At 41.1% G+C, this 22589-nt stretch overlaps 1 protein-coding gene across 3 annotated transcripts in view; it reads right to left on the bottom strand.

Moving 5' to 3' along the window:
- The window catches only part of VWA3B (von Willebrand factor A domain containing 3B), a 267553-nt gene that overhangs the window by 107035 nt on the left and 137929 nt on the right, over nt 1-22589 (bottom strand). For all 3 annotated transcript variants that reach the window (XM_073664562.1, XM_073664564.1, XM_073664563.1), the window contains exons 20-23: nt 9795-9913; nt 7575-7625; nt 5731-5935; nt 489-609 (exon numbers count right to left, since the gene is read on the bottom strand). In XM_073664562.1, the coding sequence (XP_073520663.1) occupies nt 489-609; nt 5731-5935; nt 7575-7625; nt 9795-9913 (496 nt within the window). The remainder of the gene's footprint in view (nt 1-488; nt 610-5730; nt 5936-7574; nt 7626-9794; nt 9914-22589) is intronic.

The raw sequence follows: 22589 nt of genomic DNA, 5'->3' as shown, positions 1-22589 counted from the left end.
AATTCAAATTATGAAAAACCTAAATTGCAATTAAAATAATGAGCTAGAAAAATGACCTAAAGCTGCAAACTTTATTTGACACTGCTGCTGACAATAGAGAATCCAGGTGATAGTTGTAAAGATTTCTAGGACTTCTATTAGAAATCTTCTAGCCACAAAGGATCCTAAACTCTCATTTTACTTTATATAATCACACTTGTAAAAATGTGTAGTTCTGTATGTAATGAAAGCATAATGATAATAATAATAATAGTAATAATGGATTTAAACTAGTAGCATAAAATCAAAGATACAGACCTGTGATTCAAGTATTTGCACATTGATTAGGCCACAATGGCCAGTCCAAGACTGACAGTTAAACTTGGGTACAATGCTTCTGAAGTTTAATAGTCAGAAAAGGACGTAAAACTAATGGATAACATAACAGATAAATAACTATTTCCCATATGAAGTCTTGTCTATGTAAATTCTATAATATGATTGACTACCTGCATAGTAAAATCCATCGATCTCAGACCTTGCAATGACTTTTTGACCTCTTAGTGTGTCTAAAAATGTCCTTTTTGACTTCTCCTTTATCTTAAGTGTTTCATTCTCTTCATGGTTAGTCTGTTATGGAAATAAATTTCAAAGATGAAAATACTTTTTCAGATTTCAGCTTCTAGCAGAATCATCATAGACATTGTGGGATAATGCACTGTTTTACTTGGGACATACAGTAACCACTATCATCTTCATCATCCGCAACATGGAGAATTACAGGAAAGAACTGAAACAAACAAGCCAGTACAGTATAGAGAGGAACTACATGCACGTGAGCAACTATAAATGTTAACAAAGCGCCATTTCTGCGTCCCTCTAAGATAAGCTGTCGCTGTTGATATTACTCCAACTAATTGTTAGGTCTGTGCCTAAACCCCAGTCCTCTGCACGCAGCCTCACTTGTGCTGCGGATGGCGCTAGGGGACAGAGGCTCAGTCCTGTTTAACAGTAGTGTGGCTGGGTTTATGGTACCCCAGTTGTAATCAGCAAGACCACATTCTATTTAATCCCCAGCAGTCTGCAGCAAGCTGTCAGTTATAACTTGTACTTGACTTGGTCTCCTGCTTAGTTTAGCTCCTACCTCTTGAATATTCCACTTATTAGTTCCTGTCCTTGGCTCGTTATTCTGACTACATGATAGCTTCACGATTCTGTCTCTGACCTAGACCTTATGGTACTGACCTGGCAGCACCACTATTTTCTACCAACTCACTCCACCAGCCAGCAGCTACATGTGAACATAGCCTATTGATCTTTGCGCAAGTTCAGATCCTTGTATAGGGGTCAAACATTGAAGGCCAGGGTTCCACTGGGTCCTGCTAAACTGAGTGGCTGTCCATGAAAGCCCAAACTGTATAAGAGCTGCCCATGAAAGTCCTATTACGAGTTGCCAGCTTTCTACATACTGTGGATCATTATAGAAATACAACAAAGGCTAAAGGCCCCCCAACAGCAATTGAATGGTGGACAGATATTGTCACATAGACATACTAGTGTGCTAACTATCTTAAAGGGCCCATCATTAGCTCGTGATGGTGAAATCAAAGGGAATAATATTAAACTAAGTAACATTAAATGAAAGGGTTGTGTAGCCAGATAATAAAAGTTTTTCAAAGGTGTCTGAAAAAAAATAAAAGCGCAAGGATTTTTCTAACACAAACAAGACGATTGCCCTCCACTCTATGGGCTGGCACGTGACTAATGGCATACTTGAGAAGGGCTTTCTGTCTGACACAGTTTAATAGCCAAGTAAACCCTCTTGTCAACCATTGCTAATAGAGAGACACAAAACTAGTCACTTGCCAACACAGAAAGAAAGCTCTTTTTCTGTCCCTGAATGTAACTGCAAGAGAAGTGGACTGGTGCAGCTGTTATAATGAATTTAATGAAGTTAATAAATGTAATAAATTAGCATTTCCAATGCACTTTGATTAGAAAATCCCTTTAAAATGTTGTATATGACACTATTTCACACTGAAAACACTGGGATCTGCTCATCCAAAGGGATTTCAGCTCCCAAACAAGTTAAAGGGCCTATGTCTTTCTAAAGAGCAATGTCATTGGAAAATACAGAAAAAAGTCTAAATGACTGTCTTTAAAAGAATGAAGTTAAAATGTAAAAAAGCACAGAACATTCATCAATAAACCAAGCGGCAGATGTTCTGAAATAATAGAGGTCTAAGCAGAGACCCCGAATAGAAGCAATTTATCATAAGAACAATGACCTTGAAATACAGCTATATCAATGACTGAAGTAGCTGTCAGATGTTCTTTGCAAAAAATAAAGGGGAGAAAAATTAACCCTAACTATATACAGTAACATAAATCATTTTCTGCTTACTTGCCATAAAACATCTTACAAGGGAACCAGCATAGCGGACTTAAAGGGAATCTGTCACCATGAAAGAAGAATATGAATTACTATAATGTGTAGATAGTTGATTCCAAATATATATTTCTTACATTTGAACTCGCTTTTCCTTTTTTTGCAGTAAATCTTCAAAAATCCTGTGCTCTGTTTGCTATTAAAGGGGTTGTCAGGTCTTAAACTACAAGTCTGCAGCCACTTAATGTAACTGCAGACTTGTGAATCCTCACATCGTGTGCACAGTGTGCTGTGAGGAATATTTGTGCTGGCTCCGGGAGAGGTGGTTATGTGACCGCAAGTATGCGGCAAGCATACCTCAGGGCACATTCTGATTAGACTGTTTTCGGCCTCACTCAATACACATGCATTGAGTGTGGCTGTACTTATCTAATCGACATGTGGCCGGGTCTGCTGTATAAATCACCTAGGAGACACTGAGACTGCTATAAATGCATCACATAGGAGACACAGATGCATATAAGGGTTATTTGTGCTGGCTCCGGAAACAGCGGTCATATGACCGTAAATATGCAATATGCATACTCCAGGCCACATTCCGAATAGACTGTTTCCAGCCCCACTCAATATAGCTGCATTGAGCGTGGCCGGTTCTACAACATACATCACATAGAAGACACTGAAACTGCTGTATATGCATCACATAGGAGACACTGAAACTGCTGTGTATGCATCATATAGGAGACACTGAAACTTCTGTATATGCATCACATAGACACAGAGATTGCTGTACAAACATCACATAGTATATACTCAGACTACTGTTTAATCACATAAGAGACATTGAGACGGATGTATATACAGTATATCACATAGGAGACACCAAGACTGCTTTATGTACATCAAATAGGATACACTGAGACTGCTGTATATACCTCATATAGGACAGTATGAGACTGTTGTATATACATCACACAGGATACACTGAGACTCTGTTTTATACATAGCTTCATAGTTTAAAGGTTGAAGATAGACTTAAGGCCATCGAGTTCAAAACCCTTACGGCAGACACTAATAGCTCCATATTAGGGAAAAACTTCCTTCCTGACTCCATACGGGCATCAGACTAGTTCCCTGAATCAACACCCCATCACAGAATCTAATACTCATAACCTGTAATATTACATTTATCAAGAAAAGCATCCAGACCCCTCTGGTATTCTACTAGTGAATCAACCATTACAAGACCATGTGACAGAGAGTTCCATAGCCTCACTGTTCTTACAGTAAAGAATCTGCATCTGTCATTATGATTTAACCCTCTTTCCTCTAGATATATCTATATATATTTGTACATTGTAATAACATCAACCCTAAGCCTTCATTTTTCCAAATTGAATAACCCCAGGTTTAATAACCTATCTTGATATTGCAGGCCACCCATTCCCTTAATAAGCTTGGTTGCTCTTCTCTGTACCCGCTCTAGTTCAGCTATATCCTTCTTATACACTGGAGACCAAAACTGTACACAGTATTGTAAGTGTGGCTGCACTAGTGACTTAGTGACTTGTATGGAGACAAAACTATGTTCTCGTTACATAGGTTATACTGATACTGCTGTGCATACATCATATAGGACAGACTGAAACGATTGTATAAACATCACATAGGAGACACTGAGACTCTGCTGTATGTACATTACAAATGATACACTGCGACTGCTGTATATATCTCAAAGTAAGGAACGGGACAGTAGAACAGAGTGTGCTAACTCAGCCCAGAAAGAACGTCCTAACGCTGGCAATGGCAAGCATCAGACTTAATCCAGCATGTGTGACCTGCAGAGGTGCTCAGTATTGAAAGCTGCGTGTGTTTGCACACTCTACACAAAAATGAAATGGCCGGGGTTGGCGGCCCAAGCACTACGGTCCCTTTGGGAATCTTCCCAAGTGTCTTCCTAAGTGCCCTTAGACACACTCCAAAATCTTGTAGAAAGCCTTCTCAGTGGGCTCTGTTACAGCTGCAAAGGGGGACCAACTCCACATTAATACATATTCATTTAGAATAGGAGTTCATAAAACCTCCGTGTAGGTGTCCCAATACTTTCGTCCATATAGTGCATTTTAGACAACAACAAAAAATGCGTCTTTGTTGTTGTCACTTTGCATCAGTGTTTCTAGTTTGCCCTACATTTGGTTGTTATTGGCTGCAATGAAGAATTAATGTAATCACTATGGCTCTTTTTCCTCCATTTACTTTAACTCCTTAATTTCCAGCAATATATCTTTTCATGGCGGTCAATATGAGGCCTTATTCCTCAGTGCTGCCTTTTTACGCGCTGATAAATAAGAATATAGTGCCGCTGTCGAGCAAAGATACAAATGGTGACAGCTGAATACTTCAGCTGACAGCCTGCTGCATTAGCCATGATTGCTATTAACACTGATAGAAGCATTTTAACCTGCTAGATGCAGCTGTCAATAGTGACCCTCTTTATCCCTATGTTTGTGATTGTGGGGTTCCAATGGTTACCATGGCACCAGCTATAGAGATCTGTTGGCCTAACCATATTCAGGGTCTAACAGGCCAGGTGTCAACACAGATAGGTTTGTTGCACTGCAATACAGAAGTATTGCAGCATGTTAGATCAGCGATCAGACCATTGAAAGTAAAAGTCCCATAGTGAGACACACACAAAAAAAATTGTTGAACAATGTTTTGTCAGTAAAAATGTAATTTTTATGTAAAAGTGGTCCCCCAAAATTACAGATTACTGGTATTGCCGTGTCCCTAACTATAAAACTACCACATTCCTTATTCTGAAAGATAAACAGCATACATAAAATACATAAAATAAATAAAGCACAAAAAAGTAGCTTTTTCATTATATGGACACAAAAAATGAAATAAGAAGCGATCAACAGTCGTATGTAAGGAAAAAAAATGGCATCATTGAGAACGTAAACTCATATTGCAAAAAAGAACCTCTCACACGGCCATGTGTGTAGCAAAATATAAAAGTTACAGCTCTCAGAATACGGTGATGCAAAAACAATTTTTTTGTTGGAATAACTTAGATAAAGGTAAGAAAGCCCAGGAGCACCTTAACAATGAAACCCGAAAAACAATTGTGGATTTGCGGTTTTCTTTTCTATTCCACCCAAAAATATTTTTCAAGTTTTCAATACATTATATGGTATATTAAATGGGGCCATTAAAACAAACAACTAATCCCAAAAAAATCAAGCCCCTAAGTGTTAGGCTATGTTGATTGAAAAATAAGAGTGATGATTCTTGGATGACATTTTACTTCACATTGGATGCTCATATTTTCACTCTATGTAAGAGATCTTGGATGTTACCTGTGTATCTGAATTTTCAGTGACTGTTTTTTTCATGGTGGTTTCCTGCAGATCCAGAGCTTGTTGGAGATACGTTTTTCCTGCTTGTATCTCTTCTTCTAGTAACATTACATCGTCAGCAGATACAGGCCATCCTAGTCTGTCTAAAGCTTGTAGGAGGGCTTCTTTATTATCCAAGTATGAGATTGGGACATCACTGTCAAAGCTTTTACCAGAAATAGACATAACATTAACATAACATTTGACATACTTAATATGCAACGGATGACAACATCTCTGGCATCTGTGATATGATATGTTCAACATACCATAAGGCCACATTCACACGTTCAACATTTTACATCAGTATTTGTAAGCCAAAACCAGGAGTGGGTGATAAATGCAGAATTGGTGACTTGTTTCTATTATACTTTTTCTCTGATTGTCCCTCACCTGGTTTTGGCTTACACATACTGATGTACAATACTGAATGTGTGAACGTGGACTAAAGCTGATATCTCAAATGTAACAGGCAGAACATAGAGATGTAGCAGAGCCGACCCGATCATTTAGCACACCTCAGCATGACTTCATGATATCTGTGATTTTACATATTACACTAAAAGTAAATCCATTGTGTTATCTGATAAATGCCTTAAATAGTATTATGGATCTGTACAAGCTCGAAGTTGTATGCAGATGAAATTGAAGGGTCTTTATCTTCTTGTATTGTCAGGATCCTGATGATTGACAATTCGAGCTGGTGGCAAGGCTTCTCCTCTGGTCCAAACTGTACGCACTCCCATGATGCAAGCAAAATCAGTATTGGAGGAGTGCAGGGACACTGAAGTAGTCCAGATCCAGTGATCCAGCGCTTACAAATTGTATTGGAAAGAGCTTCTTGTAAGCGTGCACAGTTTGCCTAGGGAACAGGCAACTTCTGATATATTGCAGAAGTGGCTGGTAACCTAGGCAACAAGCTGTAAAGTTTAGTATTTAAAATCTCACTATAGGAGTCATTGGGTTCATTGACTTTTAAATTGGACAGAAAATAAAAAATGCTATGTTCCACAGGAATCCATATAACATACAGTATGTACACTCCATTTAATGCATTGCTTTTACGGGAGAAAACCTCTGTAAAATAGTGCCATATGGAAGCACCATATGACGCACAGTGTCGTTGCCTCTGTAGTAAGCATTGGGACTTAGTGGCTCATATTGGGGGAATTTTCATCCCACGTTTGAATTGAATTGAACATGTACACTGCTGCTCCTTCAGTCCTGATGGGATTGCTGGAGATAGCCAAGTGCAGCGCTCATACACATTAATGTTGGTTGAACCCGCTGATATACATGGTCTAATGTGTATGAGGGCACCAATTGTCTAATCATTGGGGAAGATGTCAATTGGGCATGTCCTATTCCATTGATTTATTCTCTTTGAGATATGCCGCCAACAGAAATGTTTGTTGCCGACTTTCTCATAGAAAACATAGGAGCGCTCGGCCAACTGAGTGCTCCTATGTGAGTATGTATGGGAGAGCTGACCAATATGGCTGTTGGTCAAACAATCGCCTGAAAACGTTCGTCCAACAATTCTCTAATGTGTATGGCTGGCTTAAGTCTGGTAAATTCTTATAGAGAGTGAATGGAGCGGCAGACTGTCATTTTAGCGGCTCAATCGGTGGGGTTCTCATAAATGGGACCACCTCCAATCTCCACGTTTTGACATGTCCTGTACATAGATGATAACATCTTCTCACAGGACTATCTTTTTATGTAGTTCAGGACAACATAGAATACATTACCATTAACCTATTTACTACAGTCAAGCAAGCACTCAAAATGAAGGGGAGACTCACTTATCTCTTTCCTCCTGGGATAAAGCCCTCCATACGATTAGACTAAGGCGCCTAGCAAAAATACAAAAGGTGGACTGTGAAATGTGAAGCTGATTAGCATAATAAGAGTTAAATAAATAGATTATACAGTTCATAGGATAGCTAAATGAGTAGCTGAATGAGTGATCTGCATTCCAAGTGAACGGCGGGATCAAGCCAGATCTCATATAGCAGCCATGAAATTATCATCCACATAAAGAGATGAGCAAACAACATTTCCATCAGTCTCACAATAGTTTCTGGGTCAAGCAGGTCATCAGAGTATTTATAGGGAATTTACTGCCTAGGATCAGATGCTAAGACTTACCGTATGTCTTTTTTCACACATTTTTTCTCATTGCAAAATATTTTATTTTCTATATGTGATTATGGGGCAACGATCTTAGCTAGGCTGCTGCTCCGCACAACTCAGGCATATGCTTTATAGCAGCCACGTAGACATAGAGAATGGTAGTGGTCACAGTGCGGACATGGGGGGAGTGAGCTGCATCCATCACCTACTGTCAAAAAAGCATCCAGCGTTATCTGCTATAAGGTTTATAACATAAATGTGACGACTGAAGAGTAACCACTACAAAACAGTGATAGATGCTGGGAAAGAAAGTTGTTTCTGCACTCTCTGCAGTCACGACAAACCATTAGTATGGATAAAAATGTAGGTTTATTGTCTACACGTTTCAGAGTCCACCGACTCCTTCCTCAGGACAACCATACATAACTACAAAACAGTGTCCATCTACTGAGAGACTAAGGCTGCGTGCCCACGTTGCGTATTACAAACGTATATGCTGCGTAATTTCCGCAGCGTAAACGCTTGTAAAACGCATGTATATCCGCACCCCATGGTCCCCAATGGCATTCCACAATGTCAATGCCCATGCTGCGGATTTTTCCGCAGCGTATATGCTGCGGTCAAAAATCCGCAGCATGTTCATTAATTTTGCGGAAGCGCAGCGGAATCAATGTGCGAATGGTACCCAAGTCTGGATGAGAGGAGACTCTCATCCAGACCTGGGTACCAAAGAACCTGTAAAAAAAAGAAAAAATAAAGTTTATACTTATCTTCTGATGTTTTCCCTCCGTCGCGCTGTTGTGTGAAGGACCTGCCACGTCATTGAGTCATGTGACCCATCACATGACTCAATGACTTCACCGCAGGTCCTGCACATAACAGCGTGAGCCGCTCAAGACTCCGGACGGGGCAGAGAATGCATCGGTAGGTGAGTATAAACTTTATTTTTTTATTTTTTACCATTCTGATTCTTTTTTTTTAACTATTACTTGGTCACACTATATAAATTCATGCCGGTTGCATGGATTTACATAGTGTGAACAAGTTGTCAAGCACTTTTCCAAGTGATGCTTAAATCACTTGGAGAAGTGCTTGATAACCCGCATGCGGAAATGCATGCAAAGACGCTGCAAAGACGCCTCACAAACGCTTCTACCTGGCGGGAAAACCGCATGTAAAATCCGCATGCGATTTTCCTGCCAGGGAGAAGCGTAAAAAATATGCTTCAGTTCCGCAACGTGGGCACTTAGCCTTAAAGGAGTTGTTAAAACAAGTTATCATCCATCCATAGGATAGGTGATAACTTATTGATCGGTGGAGGTCTGGCTGCTGGGACCTGCACTGATTGGCAGATCGGGGAGTTTTTATCCTGATGGGGAACTTTTATCCCAGTTATAAAATGGTGCGGCACTTTGGACGTCTGACTGACGCTCGATTCTATCCCTATGTGGCTGACGAAAAAAAGCCAAGCGCATCGCTCGGCAGCCCTATGGAGAATAAATGGAGTGTAGGTTGAAAATGTGCACTGTCACTCCATTCTAACAGGAATAAAATTGCCTCATTCTGGCGATCAGTGAGTGTCCCAGCGGTCGGACCACCACTAATCACAAAGTTATTAATTATCTAACAGATAAATGATAACTTGTTTAACCTAGACAATCCTTTAACACGAGCCGATCCAGTCCATTAAACTGCTATATACTGTATGTTGCAACATGGCAGTAGATCGTCGATCTTTTACTGACCTGTTTACAGGCTTAGAAATTCTATGCTTAACATAGACTAGTTTTTTATACTTGCTCACATAGTAAAAGCATGCACTGTTGCCCTGTGAGCAACAAACTGAGCCTATATGTTGGGTAATATACTACTAAAAATGTAACATTTACCTTTCATAAGACTTAATTGCCTGCTGAAGCTTTTCCTTGTAGTCTGAGAGATTCACAGCTTGGGGATTAATTAATGTGATACGTTTTCTGTTTCCACTTATATGAGCCAGGGGGAGCACCTGAAAAATTAGCAGAGGCGATCATTATATTCAATTATAACATGGTAGAAAGCAATTTATCCAAATATAGAGCTACATCTATGGTCTTTTCACATGGTGTGGTCAAATTGCATTCCTTGCTGAAATTCTGTATAGTGAGGGAAGAACTGTGATATGACAGATGTGTGAATAGACCCCTATACAGTGCAGGGCCTCGCGCAACCCACTACTGAGTATTTGCAGGCTAAAGTTATATTAGGTTTCATACTGAAGCAAAAAAATGCAAAGTCTGCAAACGTGTGAATACATCATAACATAAAAGCTGCAGTTAATCAAATGATGTGGTGTTGAACCACATTAGACCTTTTTCACACATTCTGATATTGCCGGTACTAGAAAACCAGTACCGGATATATCCATGTCCATGTGTTGCATACATGTGGCAACCACCGCATCAGTATCACACGTACTGGCGCCTGAGAAAAGCCAGCACAGTTCGCACACAGATGGATTATGGCGTGGGACACTATGGATTCTTTCCACTTCGGACAGTTGAGAGATGTTGTTTTTATTTATGTGTTTTTAACAGGGGGCAATGTCTTCAGGGGATTAGGTGTTAAGGTGAGTATAAGTGTTTTTTTTATTTAATTCTTCATTTTTCACTGGATGCAGGCAGTGGGGGCTGGATACATCTCTCATCATTGTCCCCTGCTCGCCCTGATGTCAGTGTGAGCAGGTGACAATGATGTCAGCTGCCTTCAGCACCCGGCGACAGGGAACAGTGCGAACTGTACCGTTGTTTCCCAGGCGCCGGTCCATATCAAACTGATAATACACAGACGTCATCATCCATGTGTCATCAGTGTGCACACGTGTGGGACATTTTGCGGCTCGTGCTGTGTGCAAAAAAAGGACATGTCAGAGTGTTTTGCCCACGGACACACAGTCCCTGGAAACACACTGACATATGCACAGACCTCATTTGTCTCCAGTATGTGTGAAAACTGTCACCACACACACTGGAGACTCAGACATTTGCAGGGGGTCTTAAAGTGATTTTCCACGTTTAAAAAACTGGACCACAAACAATTCCTGTAATGTAAAATAACAAAGACAGATAGTATTCACTCCTCCCAGTTCCAGCTCCTTAATACTACTCTGGTCTCTGTGATGTGGCTGCAGTGGTGAAGTCACGTCGACAGATCACATCACCACTGCAGTCAATCTATAAGTTTAGCAATAGAGATGAGCGAACCCGAACTGTAAAGTTCGGGGTTCGTACCGGACAGCTATTGTCCGGTGCTGAACTCCGAACACGGACTTCTCCTGGAAGTTTGTTTTACAATTCGAGATTTTGGAGAGAAGAGAGAGAGATTTTCCAGCTCCAAAGTTTGGGTCCCCATTGATTTCTATGCGGTTCGGGTTCTGGTTCAAGTTCGGGTACAGTTCTGGTATCCAAACCAAACTTTGGACGAACACGGCGAACCCAAACTTACACAGGTCCACTCATCCCTATTCAGCAACTCTGTCAATGTAGAGTGATTGGCTGCAGTGGTGATATGTGCTGTTGATATAACGTCATCACTGCAGCCAAAATATAGAGACCAAACTAAAGGCAGGGAGCCAGAGCGGGGAATTGTGGGTACCTTCTGCCTTTGTTATTTTACATTACAGCATGTATTTCTATGCAGTGGTCATGATCGCGTTAGCGGAGCCAAAGGCCAGTACAAGAATTGCAATGCGATCCTCGTGCGAGTAATACAGCCATGTGACTGTGCCCTAATAGACTATACAGTTGGTGTAAACTTTTAGGCTGTGTGCCCACTATGCGTTTTTTAATCGTTTCCGCAGCGGCAATTCCGCTGCAGAAACGCTTAAAAAACAATTGGTAGAAGGTCTGCCATGTGTCCCCAATGATAATCCGCATGTGCTGTGCACATTGCTGTGGAAATTTCCGGTATCATTGCGGAAAAATCCGCAGCACTACCAATTATTTTGCGTAAACGCGGCGTTTTCGCCGCCATTGACTTGCATTGGAACGCATGTAATCCGCATCACTGGATCTGTACATGCGGATTACATGCATTTCAATGTGCGGATGGTACCCGGGTTTGGAGAAGAGAAGACTCTCCTCCGGACCCGGGTACCATAGAACCTGTAAAAAAAAAGAATAAAATAAATATTATACTTACCTTCTGATGGCCCCCGGAGTCCTTGTCTCGGATTGCCCGCAGCTCGCGGTAGATTTTTAAGGACCTGCCGACGTCAGTGGTCGCGTGACCCGTCACATGACTAAATGACGTCACCGCAGGTCCTTAAAAATCTACCGAGAGCTGCCGGCAAGCCAAGACAAGGACACCGGGGGCCATCAGAAGGTAAGTATAATATTTATTTTTTACCATTCTTTTACTATAACTTGGTCACACTATATAAATCCATGCCGATTGCATGGATTTATATAGTGTGACCAAGTTGTCAAGCACTTTCCAAGTGATGCTAAAATCGCTTAGAAAGTGCTTGTCAACCCGCATGCGGAAATGCACGTGAAGAACGCTTCACTTCCGCTTGTCCCTGGCAGGAAAACGTATGTACAATCCGCATGTACAATCCGCATGCGTTTTTTCTGCCAGGGAGATGCAGAAACGCTCAGGAAAAAATCCGGAGCATTTCAGCATCGTGGGCACATAGCCTTATATAGTATAGTTTAAGATGTACACTTCAGAGTACTCAAACGATTCTAAAGTATCCGCTAAAATTTCCACATGTCTGGAATGTCTAAGTGTAACCCCTTTGCCCGAAGCTGTTTTCAGCTTCCTGACTAAGCCAAATTTTACAATTGTGATCAGTGTCACTTTATGTGGTAATAACTCTGTAACGCTTCAACGGATCCCATTGATTCTGAGACTGTTCTTTCGTGACACATTGTACTTTATGTTAGTGATAAATTTAGGTTGATATTTTTTGCGTTTATTTATGAAAATATCAGAAATTTGGTGACCATTTTGAAAATTTCGCAATTTTCAAACTTTTAATTTTTATGTCTTTAAACCAGAGAGTGATATCATACAAAATAGTTAATAAATAACATTTTCCACATGTCTACTTTACGTTACAATTACTTTTGACACATAATTTTTTTGTTAGGAAGTTAGAAGGGTTAAAAGTTTATCAGCAGTCTCTCATTTTTCCAACAAAATTTACAAAACCATTTTTTTAGGGACCACATCCCGGTTGAACAGACTCTCAGGAGCCTATGTGACAGAAAATACCCAAAAGTGACACCATTTTAAAAATTGCACTCCTCAAAGTGCTCAAAGACACATTCAAATGGTTTATTAACCCTTCAGGTGCTTCACAGGAATTAAAGCAATGTGGAAGGAAAAAATTCAAATATTAAATTTTCCTACAAAAATGTTGCTTTAGCCCCATATTTTCCATTTTCACAAGGGTAACAAGAGAAAATGAAAACAAAATTTGTTGTGCAATTTCTCCTGAGTATGCCGATACCCCATATGTGGTGGAAAACTACTGTTTGGGCACACAGCAGGGCTCAAAAGTAAAGGAGCACAATTTGATTTTCTGAGCGGAAAATTGGCTGGAATAGATATCGGATGACATGTAGTGTTTGCAGAGCCCCTAATGTGCCTAAACAATGTAAACCCCCCAAAAGTGACCTAATTTTGGAAACTACACCTCTCAAAGAATTTATCTAGAGGTATGGTTAGCACCTTGAACCCACAGGTGCTTCACAGAATTTGATAATGTTGACCGGTGAAAATGAAAAAAATACAATTTTCCCACAAAAATGTTGTTTTTGCCCCAAATTTTTCATTTTCACAAGGGTGACAGGAGCAAAATGGACCATACAATATCTCCTGAGTACACCGATACCCCATATATGGTTAAAAACTACTTTTGTGGCACAGTACAAAACTCAGAAGGGAAGAAGCGCCATATTGGAGTTCAGATTTTGAGGGAATGGTTTGAGGGTGCCATGTCACATTGGCAGAGCCCTGAGGTGCCAGAACAGCAGAAACCCCCCATAAGTGATGTCATTTTACAAACTATACCCCCAATGAATTATTTTAGGAGTGCAGTGAGCATGTTGACACCACATGTGCCGCCTCACAGAATTTTATATCATTGGGCGGTGAAGAAAAAAAAATTACATTTTTACAGCTAAAATGTTGTTTTAGCCCTAAATTTTAATAAGGGCTAATAGGAAAAAATGGACCTCACATTTCACCTAAGTGCTCCAATACCCTACATGTAATTGGGAACTACTTTTCAGACACAGTGGAAAGCTCAGAAGGGGAGGAGTGCCATATTATATTGCAGATTTTACTGTTATAGTCTGTGGGTGCCTTGACCTACTGGAAGAGCCCTTGAGGTGCCAGAACAGCAGAACCTCCCATAAGTGATGCCACTTTACAAACTACACCTCTCAATGAATTTATCTAAGACTGCAGTGATCATGTCGACACTAAGGGTGTGTCACAGAATTTTATACCATTGATCAGTGAAGAAAAAATACTTAAATTTTTACCACAAAAATGTTGCTTTAGCCCAAAATTTTACATGTTCACAAGGGGAAACAGGTAAAAATAGCACCAAAATTTGTTACACAATTTCTGCTGAACGTGGCAATACCCCATATGTGGCTGTACAGTACTGCTTAGCCACTCGGATGGGACAGAGCGCAAATTTCCCCCTGGAGCACAGATTTTCCAAGAATAGTTTGTGGACTCCATATACAGAGCCCCTAAGTGCTAGAAGAGCAGAATACCCCCCTCAAATGACCCCATTTTGGAAATTATACCCCTTTGGGAATTAATCTACAGGTGTAGTGATGATTTGACTCCATGGATGTTTTCAAGAAACAATCAGCAGTGGATGTTACTGAGTGAAAATTGCAAATCTGCTATTCTAGTGCCTGTACATTGTAGTGCCAGTACATTGTACTACCCGTACATTGTAAAGCTCAGTATGTTGTAGTGCCCAGTACATTATGCCCAGCTCGTGTTTCTGGAGACATGCACCCGTAAATTAGGTGGGCTCTCATGGCCACAGATACCAAACATCTGGATGCCCTAATGTGGTTTAGGCACACTGTGGGGCTCAGAAGGGGGGGGGGGGCATTTGGATTTGGGAGTGCAGAATTTGTTGAATTTATTTTGGGAGGAGAGGAGCCATTTCACTTTTCCAGAGCCTTTCTACTACCAGTAACGTGGAAGCCCCCTATATTTCCGTTAACACATGACGGACCTGAGTGGGTTTTTTTTTTGTGGATTGATTTGAAGCTTTTGTTGGGAACATTTTACATAACATCTAGGACCACGTTTATCCTGTGCTCTACGCTGAGCACTGACATCGGGGATTCCATCTAAATCTCTGAGTGACATGAATCAGATTAAACCCCCGATGGATCCAATCACTATAATGAGGCAGCAGAGTTACTCTGGACTCCATCTGGCCTCTGTTCAGCGTTGTCCTTCTTTTCAGAAGTGCACAACACTGGCCGACCACGCTTAAAAAGATGGACACTGCCAGATCATAGGCCAGACGGCGTCCACAGTGCCTCCATCAGCCTCAATATAGGGAATCTCCGCCGGTTTCGTTTGAATCACGTATTTCAGAGAATTACACGGAAAACCTGGTGTGAGCGCTCAGCGTAGAGTGCAGGATAAATGTGAGCTGAGCCTTACTGCAATCTTTCGTAGGCAGAATGAACAAATCAACAGCAGTTGAAGAATTTTTTATTTTTTTTTTTTTAACGCTGTTCCTCGTGCGGTATAAGTGATTAGGCAACTTTATTCTTCGGGTCGGTGTGATTACAGCGATACCAGATTTATACAGTTTTTCTCTGTTTGGCTGCTGTCATATACTAAAAGTCGCTTTCTATTTGCAACAATATTTTTTTTATACACTGCTCAAAAAAATAAAGGGAACACTTAAACAACAGAATATAACTCCAAGTAAATCAAACTTCTGTAAAATTAAACTGTCCACTTAGGAAGCTACACTGATTGACAATCAATTTCACATGCAGTTGTGCAAATGGAATAGACAATAGATGGAAATTATTGGCAATTATCAAGACACCCTCAATAAAAGAGTTGTTCTGCAGGTAGGGACCACAGACCGCATCTCCGTACCAATACTTTCTGGCTGATGTTTTGGTCACTTTTGAATGTTGGTTGTGCTTTCACATGCGTGGTAGCATGTGACGGACTCTACATCCCACAGAAGTTGCTCAGGTAGTGTAGCTCATCCAGGATGGCACATCAATGCGAGCTGTGGCAAGAAGGTTTGCTGTGTCTGTCAGCGTAGTGTCCAGAGACTGGAGGCGCTACCAGGAGACAGGCCAGTACACCAGGAGACATGGAGGGGGCCGTAGGAGGGCAAAAACCCATCATCAGGACCGCTACCTCCGCCTTTGTGCAAGGAGGAACAGGAGGAGCACTGCCAGAGCCCTGCAAAATGACCTCCAGCAGGCCACAAATGTGCATGTGTCTGCACAAATGGTTAGAAACCGGCTCAATGAGGGTGGTATGTGCTCCACAGATGGTGGGTGTGCTCACAGCCCAACACCGTGCAGGACGCTTAGCATTTGCCACAGAACACCAGGATTGGCAAAGTCGCCACCTGCGCCCTGTGCTCTTCACAGATGAAAGCAGGTTCACACTGAGCACATGAGACAGACTTGACAGAGTCTGGAGAAACCGTGGAGAGCGATCTGCTGCCTGCAACATCCTTCAGCATGACCGGTTTGGCAGTGGGTCAGTAATGGTGTGGGGTGGCATTTCTTTGGAGGGCCGCACAGCCCTCCATGTGCTCGCCAGAGGTAACCTGACTGCCATTAGTTACAGAGATGAGATCCTCAGACTCCTTGTGAGACCATATGATGGTGCCGTTGGCCCTGGGTTCCTCCTAATGCAGGACAATGCCAGACCTCATGTGGCTGGAGTGTGTCAGCAGTTCCTGCAAGATGATTCTTTGAAGCTATGGACTGGTCCGCCCTTTCCCCAGACCTGAATCCGATTGAGCACATCTGGGACATTATGTCTCGCTCCATCCACCAACGTCACGTTGCACCACAGACTGTCCAGGAGTTGGTGGATGCTTTAGTCCAGGTGTGGGAGGAGATCCCACAGGAGACCATTCGCAACCTCATCAGGACCATGCCCAGGCATTGTAGGGAGGTCATACAGGCACGTGGAGGCCACACACAATACTGAGCCTCATTTTGACTTGTTTTAAGGACATTACATCAAAGTTGGATCAGCCTGTAGTGTGTTTTTCCACTTTAATTTTGGGGATGACTCCAAATCCAGGCCTCCATTGGTTAATAAATTTGATTTCCATTGATGATTTTTGTGTGATTTCGTTGTCAGCACATTCAGCTTTGTACAGAACAAAGTATTCAATGAGAATATTTAATTCATTCAGATCTAGGATGTGCTATTTGAGTGTTCCCTTTATTTTTTTGAGCAGTGTATTTGAGAGCTATAATTTTTCCATATTCATGTTAGGGCCTGTTTTATTGCGGGACGAGTTGACTTTTCTTTTATTGGTACCATTTTCAATGTTTTTTGATTGCTTTCTATTCCGATTTTTGGGAGGCAGAATGAACAAAAACCAGCAATTCAGGAATTGTATTTTTCGTTTTTTTTATGCTGTTGCACGTGTGGTAATATTGATAAGGCAGCTTTATTGTTCAGGTCAGTACGATTACAGCGATACCATATTGATATCATTTTTTATGTTTTGGCGTTTTTACACAATGAAAACTATTTTATAGAAAGAATTATTTTTGCATCACTGTATTCTGAGAGCTATAGCTTTTTTATTTTTCCACTGATGGAGCTGTATGTCGGCTTGTTTTTTGCAGAACAAGATGATGTTTTCAGAAATACTATTCTTATTTACATTCATCGTTTTTATTCCGTTTTATTCCACTTTATGTTTGGCGGCATGATGATAAAGCATTGCAATGCTTTATAACTGTCAGTGCCTCACTGAAAGAAGACTCTTAGACCTTGCTCTGAGCATGGTCTAACAGGCTTTCTGCAGCCTGGTGACCCGGATGTTGTCATGACGACCTCAGGTCACCATGGCAACGATCAGGCCCTCCCCATGACATCGCGATGAGCAACCCTCCCTCTCCCAGCCTTCTAAATGTTGCGATCGATATCGATGGTGGCATTTAGGGGGTTAAACAGCCAGGTCGATGCGGGCACCACTCCTGGCTGTGAGAGCAAGGTGTCAGCTGTCCTGTTAGCTGAACTCACGGCGGCAATCGCGCGAGCAAAGCTCCTGTGCCTGCACGATCGACAGGACGTATTCATACGTCCAAGGTCGGAAACCCCTTCCCAATCAGGATGAATGGATACGTCCAAGGCCATGATTATAGAGTAACCATTGCTTTAATTTTAATTTCATAAATCAATAGTACACTTAAAAAAAAGCAACTTTGTAATATATTATCAGAGAGATCTGCTTCTTTCTCTGACAAAATTGATCAGTCATTATCAAAATTCTCAATTCTGAGGTAAAAATTGGTATTCAGTGAAGACAGACTTTCTCATTACTAAGATAGGAGATGGCAACTGTTATGGATAGAATTATATGTAGATGGAAGGAGGAGGGAGGAGCTAGAGTCAGAGCTCCTCCTCTCGTCTACATACGGTGGGTACGGAAAGTATTCAGACCCCTTTAAATTTTTCACTCTTTGTTTCATTGCAGCCATTTGGTAAATTCTAAAAAGTTATTTTTTTTTTCTCATTAAAGTACACTCTGCACCCCATCTTGACTGAAAAAAACCCAGAAATGTAGAAATTTTTGCAAATTTATTAAAAAAGAAAAACTGAAATATCACATGGTCATAAGTATTCAGACGCTTTGCTCAGTATTGAGTAGAAGCACCCTTTTGAGCTAGTACAGCCATGAGTCTTCTTGGGAATGATGCAACAAGTTTTTCACACCTGGATTTTGGGATCCTCTTCCATTCTTCCTTGCAGATCCTCTCCAGTTCAGTCAGATTGGATGGTGAACGTTGGTGGACAGCCATTTTCAGGTCTCTCCAGAGATGCTCATTTGGGTTTAGGTCAGGGCTCTGGCTGGGCCAGTCAAAAATGGTCACAGAGTTGTTCTGAAGCCATTCCTTTGTTATTTTAGCTGTGTGCTTAGGGTCATTGTCTTGTTGAAAGGTGAACCTTCGGCCAAGTCTGAGGTCCAGAGCACTCTGGAAGAGGTTTTCATCCAGGATATCTCTGTACTTGGCCGCATTCATATTTCCTTCAATTGCAACCAGTCGTCCTGTCCCTGCAGCTGAAAAACACCCCCATTGCATGATGATGCTGCCATCACCATGTTTTACTGTTGGGATTGTATTGGGCAGGTGATGAGCAGTGCCTGGTTTTCTCCACACATACCGCTTAGAATTATCACCAAAAAGTTCTATCTTCGTCTCATCCGGCCAGAGAATCTTATTTCTCATAGTCTGGGAGTCCTTCATGTGTTTTTGAGCAAACTCTATGCGGACTTTCATATGTCTTGCACTGAGGAGAGGCTTCCGTCGGGCCACTCTGCCATAAAAGTCCGACTGGTGGAGTGATAGTTGACTTTGTGGAACTTTCTCCCATATCCCTACTGCATCTCTGGAGCTCAGCCACAGTGATCTTGGGGTTCTTTTTTACCTGTCTCACCAAGGCTCTTCTCCCATGATTGCGCAGTTTGGCTGCATGGCCAGGTCTAGGAAGACTTCTGGTGGTCCCAAATTTCTTCCACTTAAGGATTATGGAGGCCACTGTGCTCTTAGGTACCTTGAGTAATGCAGAAATTCTTTTGCAACCTTGTCCAGATCTGTGCCTTGCCACAATTCTGTCTCTGAGCTCCTTGGGCAGTTCCTTTGAGCTCATGATTCTCATTTGGTCTCACATGCACTGTGAGCTGTGAGGTCTTATATAGACAGGTGTGTGCCTTTCCAAATCAAGTCCTATCAGTTTAATTAAATACAGCTGGACTCCAATGACTGAGTAGAACCATCTCAAGGAGGATCACAAGGAAATGGACAGCATGTGACTTAAATATGAGTGTCTGAGCAAAGGGTCTGAATACTTACTGTATGGCCATATGATATTTCAGTTTTTCTTTTTTAATAAATTTGCAAAAATTTCTAAATTTCTTTTTTTTCCAGTCAAGATGGCGTGCAGAGTGCACTTTAATGAGAAAAAAAAAAGAACTTTTTAGAATTTACCAAATGGCTGCAATGAAACAAAGAGTGAAAAATTTAAAGAGGTCTGAATACTTTCCGTACTCACTGTAGAATTTCATCAGTAGCAGCTGTCATCTTCCTATCTTAGTAATGAGAAAGTCTGTCTTCACTGAATACAGATTTTACCTCAGAATTGAGACCTTTGATAATGACTGATCAATTTTGGCAGAGAAAGGAGCAGATTTCTCTGATAAGATATATTATGAAATTAATTTCATGTTTACTGTTGATTTATGAAATAAAAATTAAAATGTTGGCTACGCTTTAAATGGATGAAACTGAATTCAGACATAGACTGTTCAGATGTCAATCCTCTTATGCATATGGTAAATTTAACTGCAGTATGGTATGTCCAGTATATAAACCTTTTTCTGTGTACTTGAGAAATAACCTGGTATTCTGAAATAATGAACATGCTCATTTTTCAAATTGCAGTGGCATAAAATGAAAAATGAAGCATTTTCTGGCACCTATGGCTCTTAATGCATAGGGTCCCAGATTAGGGGAACCTTTTCTATCAGCTTAGTGTGGTACAATATGTTGCATTAAAAGGGTTACCTATTAAAGGCTTATTAGGTAGAACAAAGTAATTTAATTATGTAACTGCGACAAAAATATCACAAACATTTACCTATACACATGAGTCTCTGTGGACCTTTTTCCACTCAGTGAAGTCATTAGGATACTGTGCAGTTCTCTCAGTAAATTATGTCTAGAGAAATAAAGTCTATATCTTACTTAGCAATGTTACATTAATTAAGGTGAAGAAAGCTCAACTCAGATGAAGTGTATAATTATACACAATTTAATAAAAATGGTTAAATCTACAGTTTTAATCACATTCCCTTTTTCTTTTAATTTACACTAAAGGACCTTTCACATAGGTGATAATCAGAGAAAAAGCTTTCCTGATTATCAGACAGTGTAAAGATTTGACTGATCTGTGAAAGAATGAGCAAATAAATCGACTGGCTAGATATTTATGCCATACTGTTAATCATTGTTGTCAGCAGCACATCTCCTCGTGTAAACAGGGGATGTGCTGCCGACAAAACGCACACAGCATGGTAATAGAACTACTTCATAAAAACTGTCCTACTATTGTTTTTATCACTCTGAGTGAAAGGAACTTAACACACGCAATGACTGAATGGTTACAGTCGTTAGCCTAGCTATTCTCCCCTCACCAGTAAATGTCAGGCAATCTACCTGACCTCTTTTACACCAATGAACACCAGGTAACCAACCTATCCTACTCTTCATCACTGAACACTAGGTAATCTATCCATCCCACCTGATCACTAATCATCAGGCAACCTACTTGTCCTGCCCTTCACCCCTGAACACTTGGACACTTGGTAATCTTCCAATCTTATACCTTCACCACTGAATACCAAGTAACTTACCTATACTCCCCATCGCCACTAACGCCCAGGTAACCAACCTATCCTACTCTTCATCATTGAACACTAAGTAACCTACCCATCACTGAGCATCAGGCAACCAACCTGTCCTGCCCTTCACCCCTGAACACTTGGTAATCAACCAATCTTCCACCTTCACCATTGAATATCAGGTAACTTACCTATACTCCCCATCGCCACTAACGCCCAGGTAACTTACCTAACAATTTACTCTGATGGATAACAGAGAATATAACCACACATATGTTATCACATTATAAATTATTATGGATATTTGATTTCCCCTTCCAAATAAATAAGAAATAATGGTATGCGTTTGCCAATTAAAACAATTGGATCATTAAAATTTGCTTTACTGACTTTTCAGAATAGGCTGTTGTGTTGTACATGAGGAGTAAGGCTATGTGCCCACGATGCAGAAATGCTCAGGATTTTTTCCTGAGCGTTTCTCCATCTCCCTGGCAGAAAAAACGCATGGAGATTGTACATGCGTCTTCCTGCCAGGGACATGCGGAAGTGAAGCGTTCTTCACTCGCATTTCCGCATGCGGGTTGACAAGTTCTTTCCAAGCGATTTTAGCATCACTTGGAAAGTGCTTGTCAACTTGGTCACACTATATAAATCCATGCAAACGGCATGGATTTATATACTGTGACCCGAGAGAATGTCAAAAAAAAAATAAATAAATGTATACTTACCCTCCGATCGCCCCCCGCAGTCTTGATTTCCTCCGTCCCGGCTGCCGGCAGCGGTAGAGTGAAGGACCTGCTGGCGTCGCGTGACCAGTCACATGACTCTGACGTCAGCGCAGGTCCTTCATTCCATCGCGAACTGCTGCCAAGCAAGGAGGAGCGCACCGCGGGCCGCCAGAAGGTAAGTATATATTTATTTTTTATTTTATTCTTTTTTTTTTACAGTTTTCAATGGTACCCAGGACCGGAGGAGAGTCTCCTCTTCTCTAGACCTGGGTACCATCCGCACATTAGAACGCATGGAA

Source organism: Phyllobates terribilis, unplaced genomic scaffold (assembly GCF_046119375.1).
Source record: "Phyllobates terribilis strain yellow unplaced genomic scaffold, ASM4611937v1 Scaffold_2__4_contigs__length_985480577, whole genome shotgun sequence".
In the NCBI taxonomy this organism is placed as follows: domain Eukaryota; kingdom Metazoa; phylum Chordata; class Amphibia; order Anura; family Dendrobatidae; genus Phyllobates; species Phyllobates terribilis.
The sequence above is the reverse complement of the archived record's forward strand: the minus strand, read 5'-3'. Positions and strand labels throughout refer to the sequence as shown.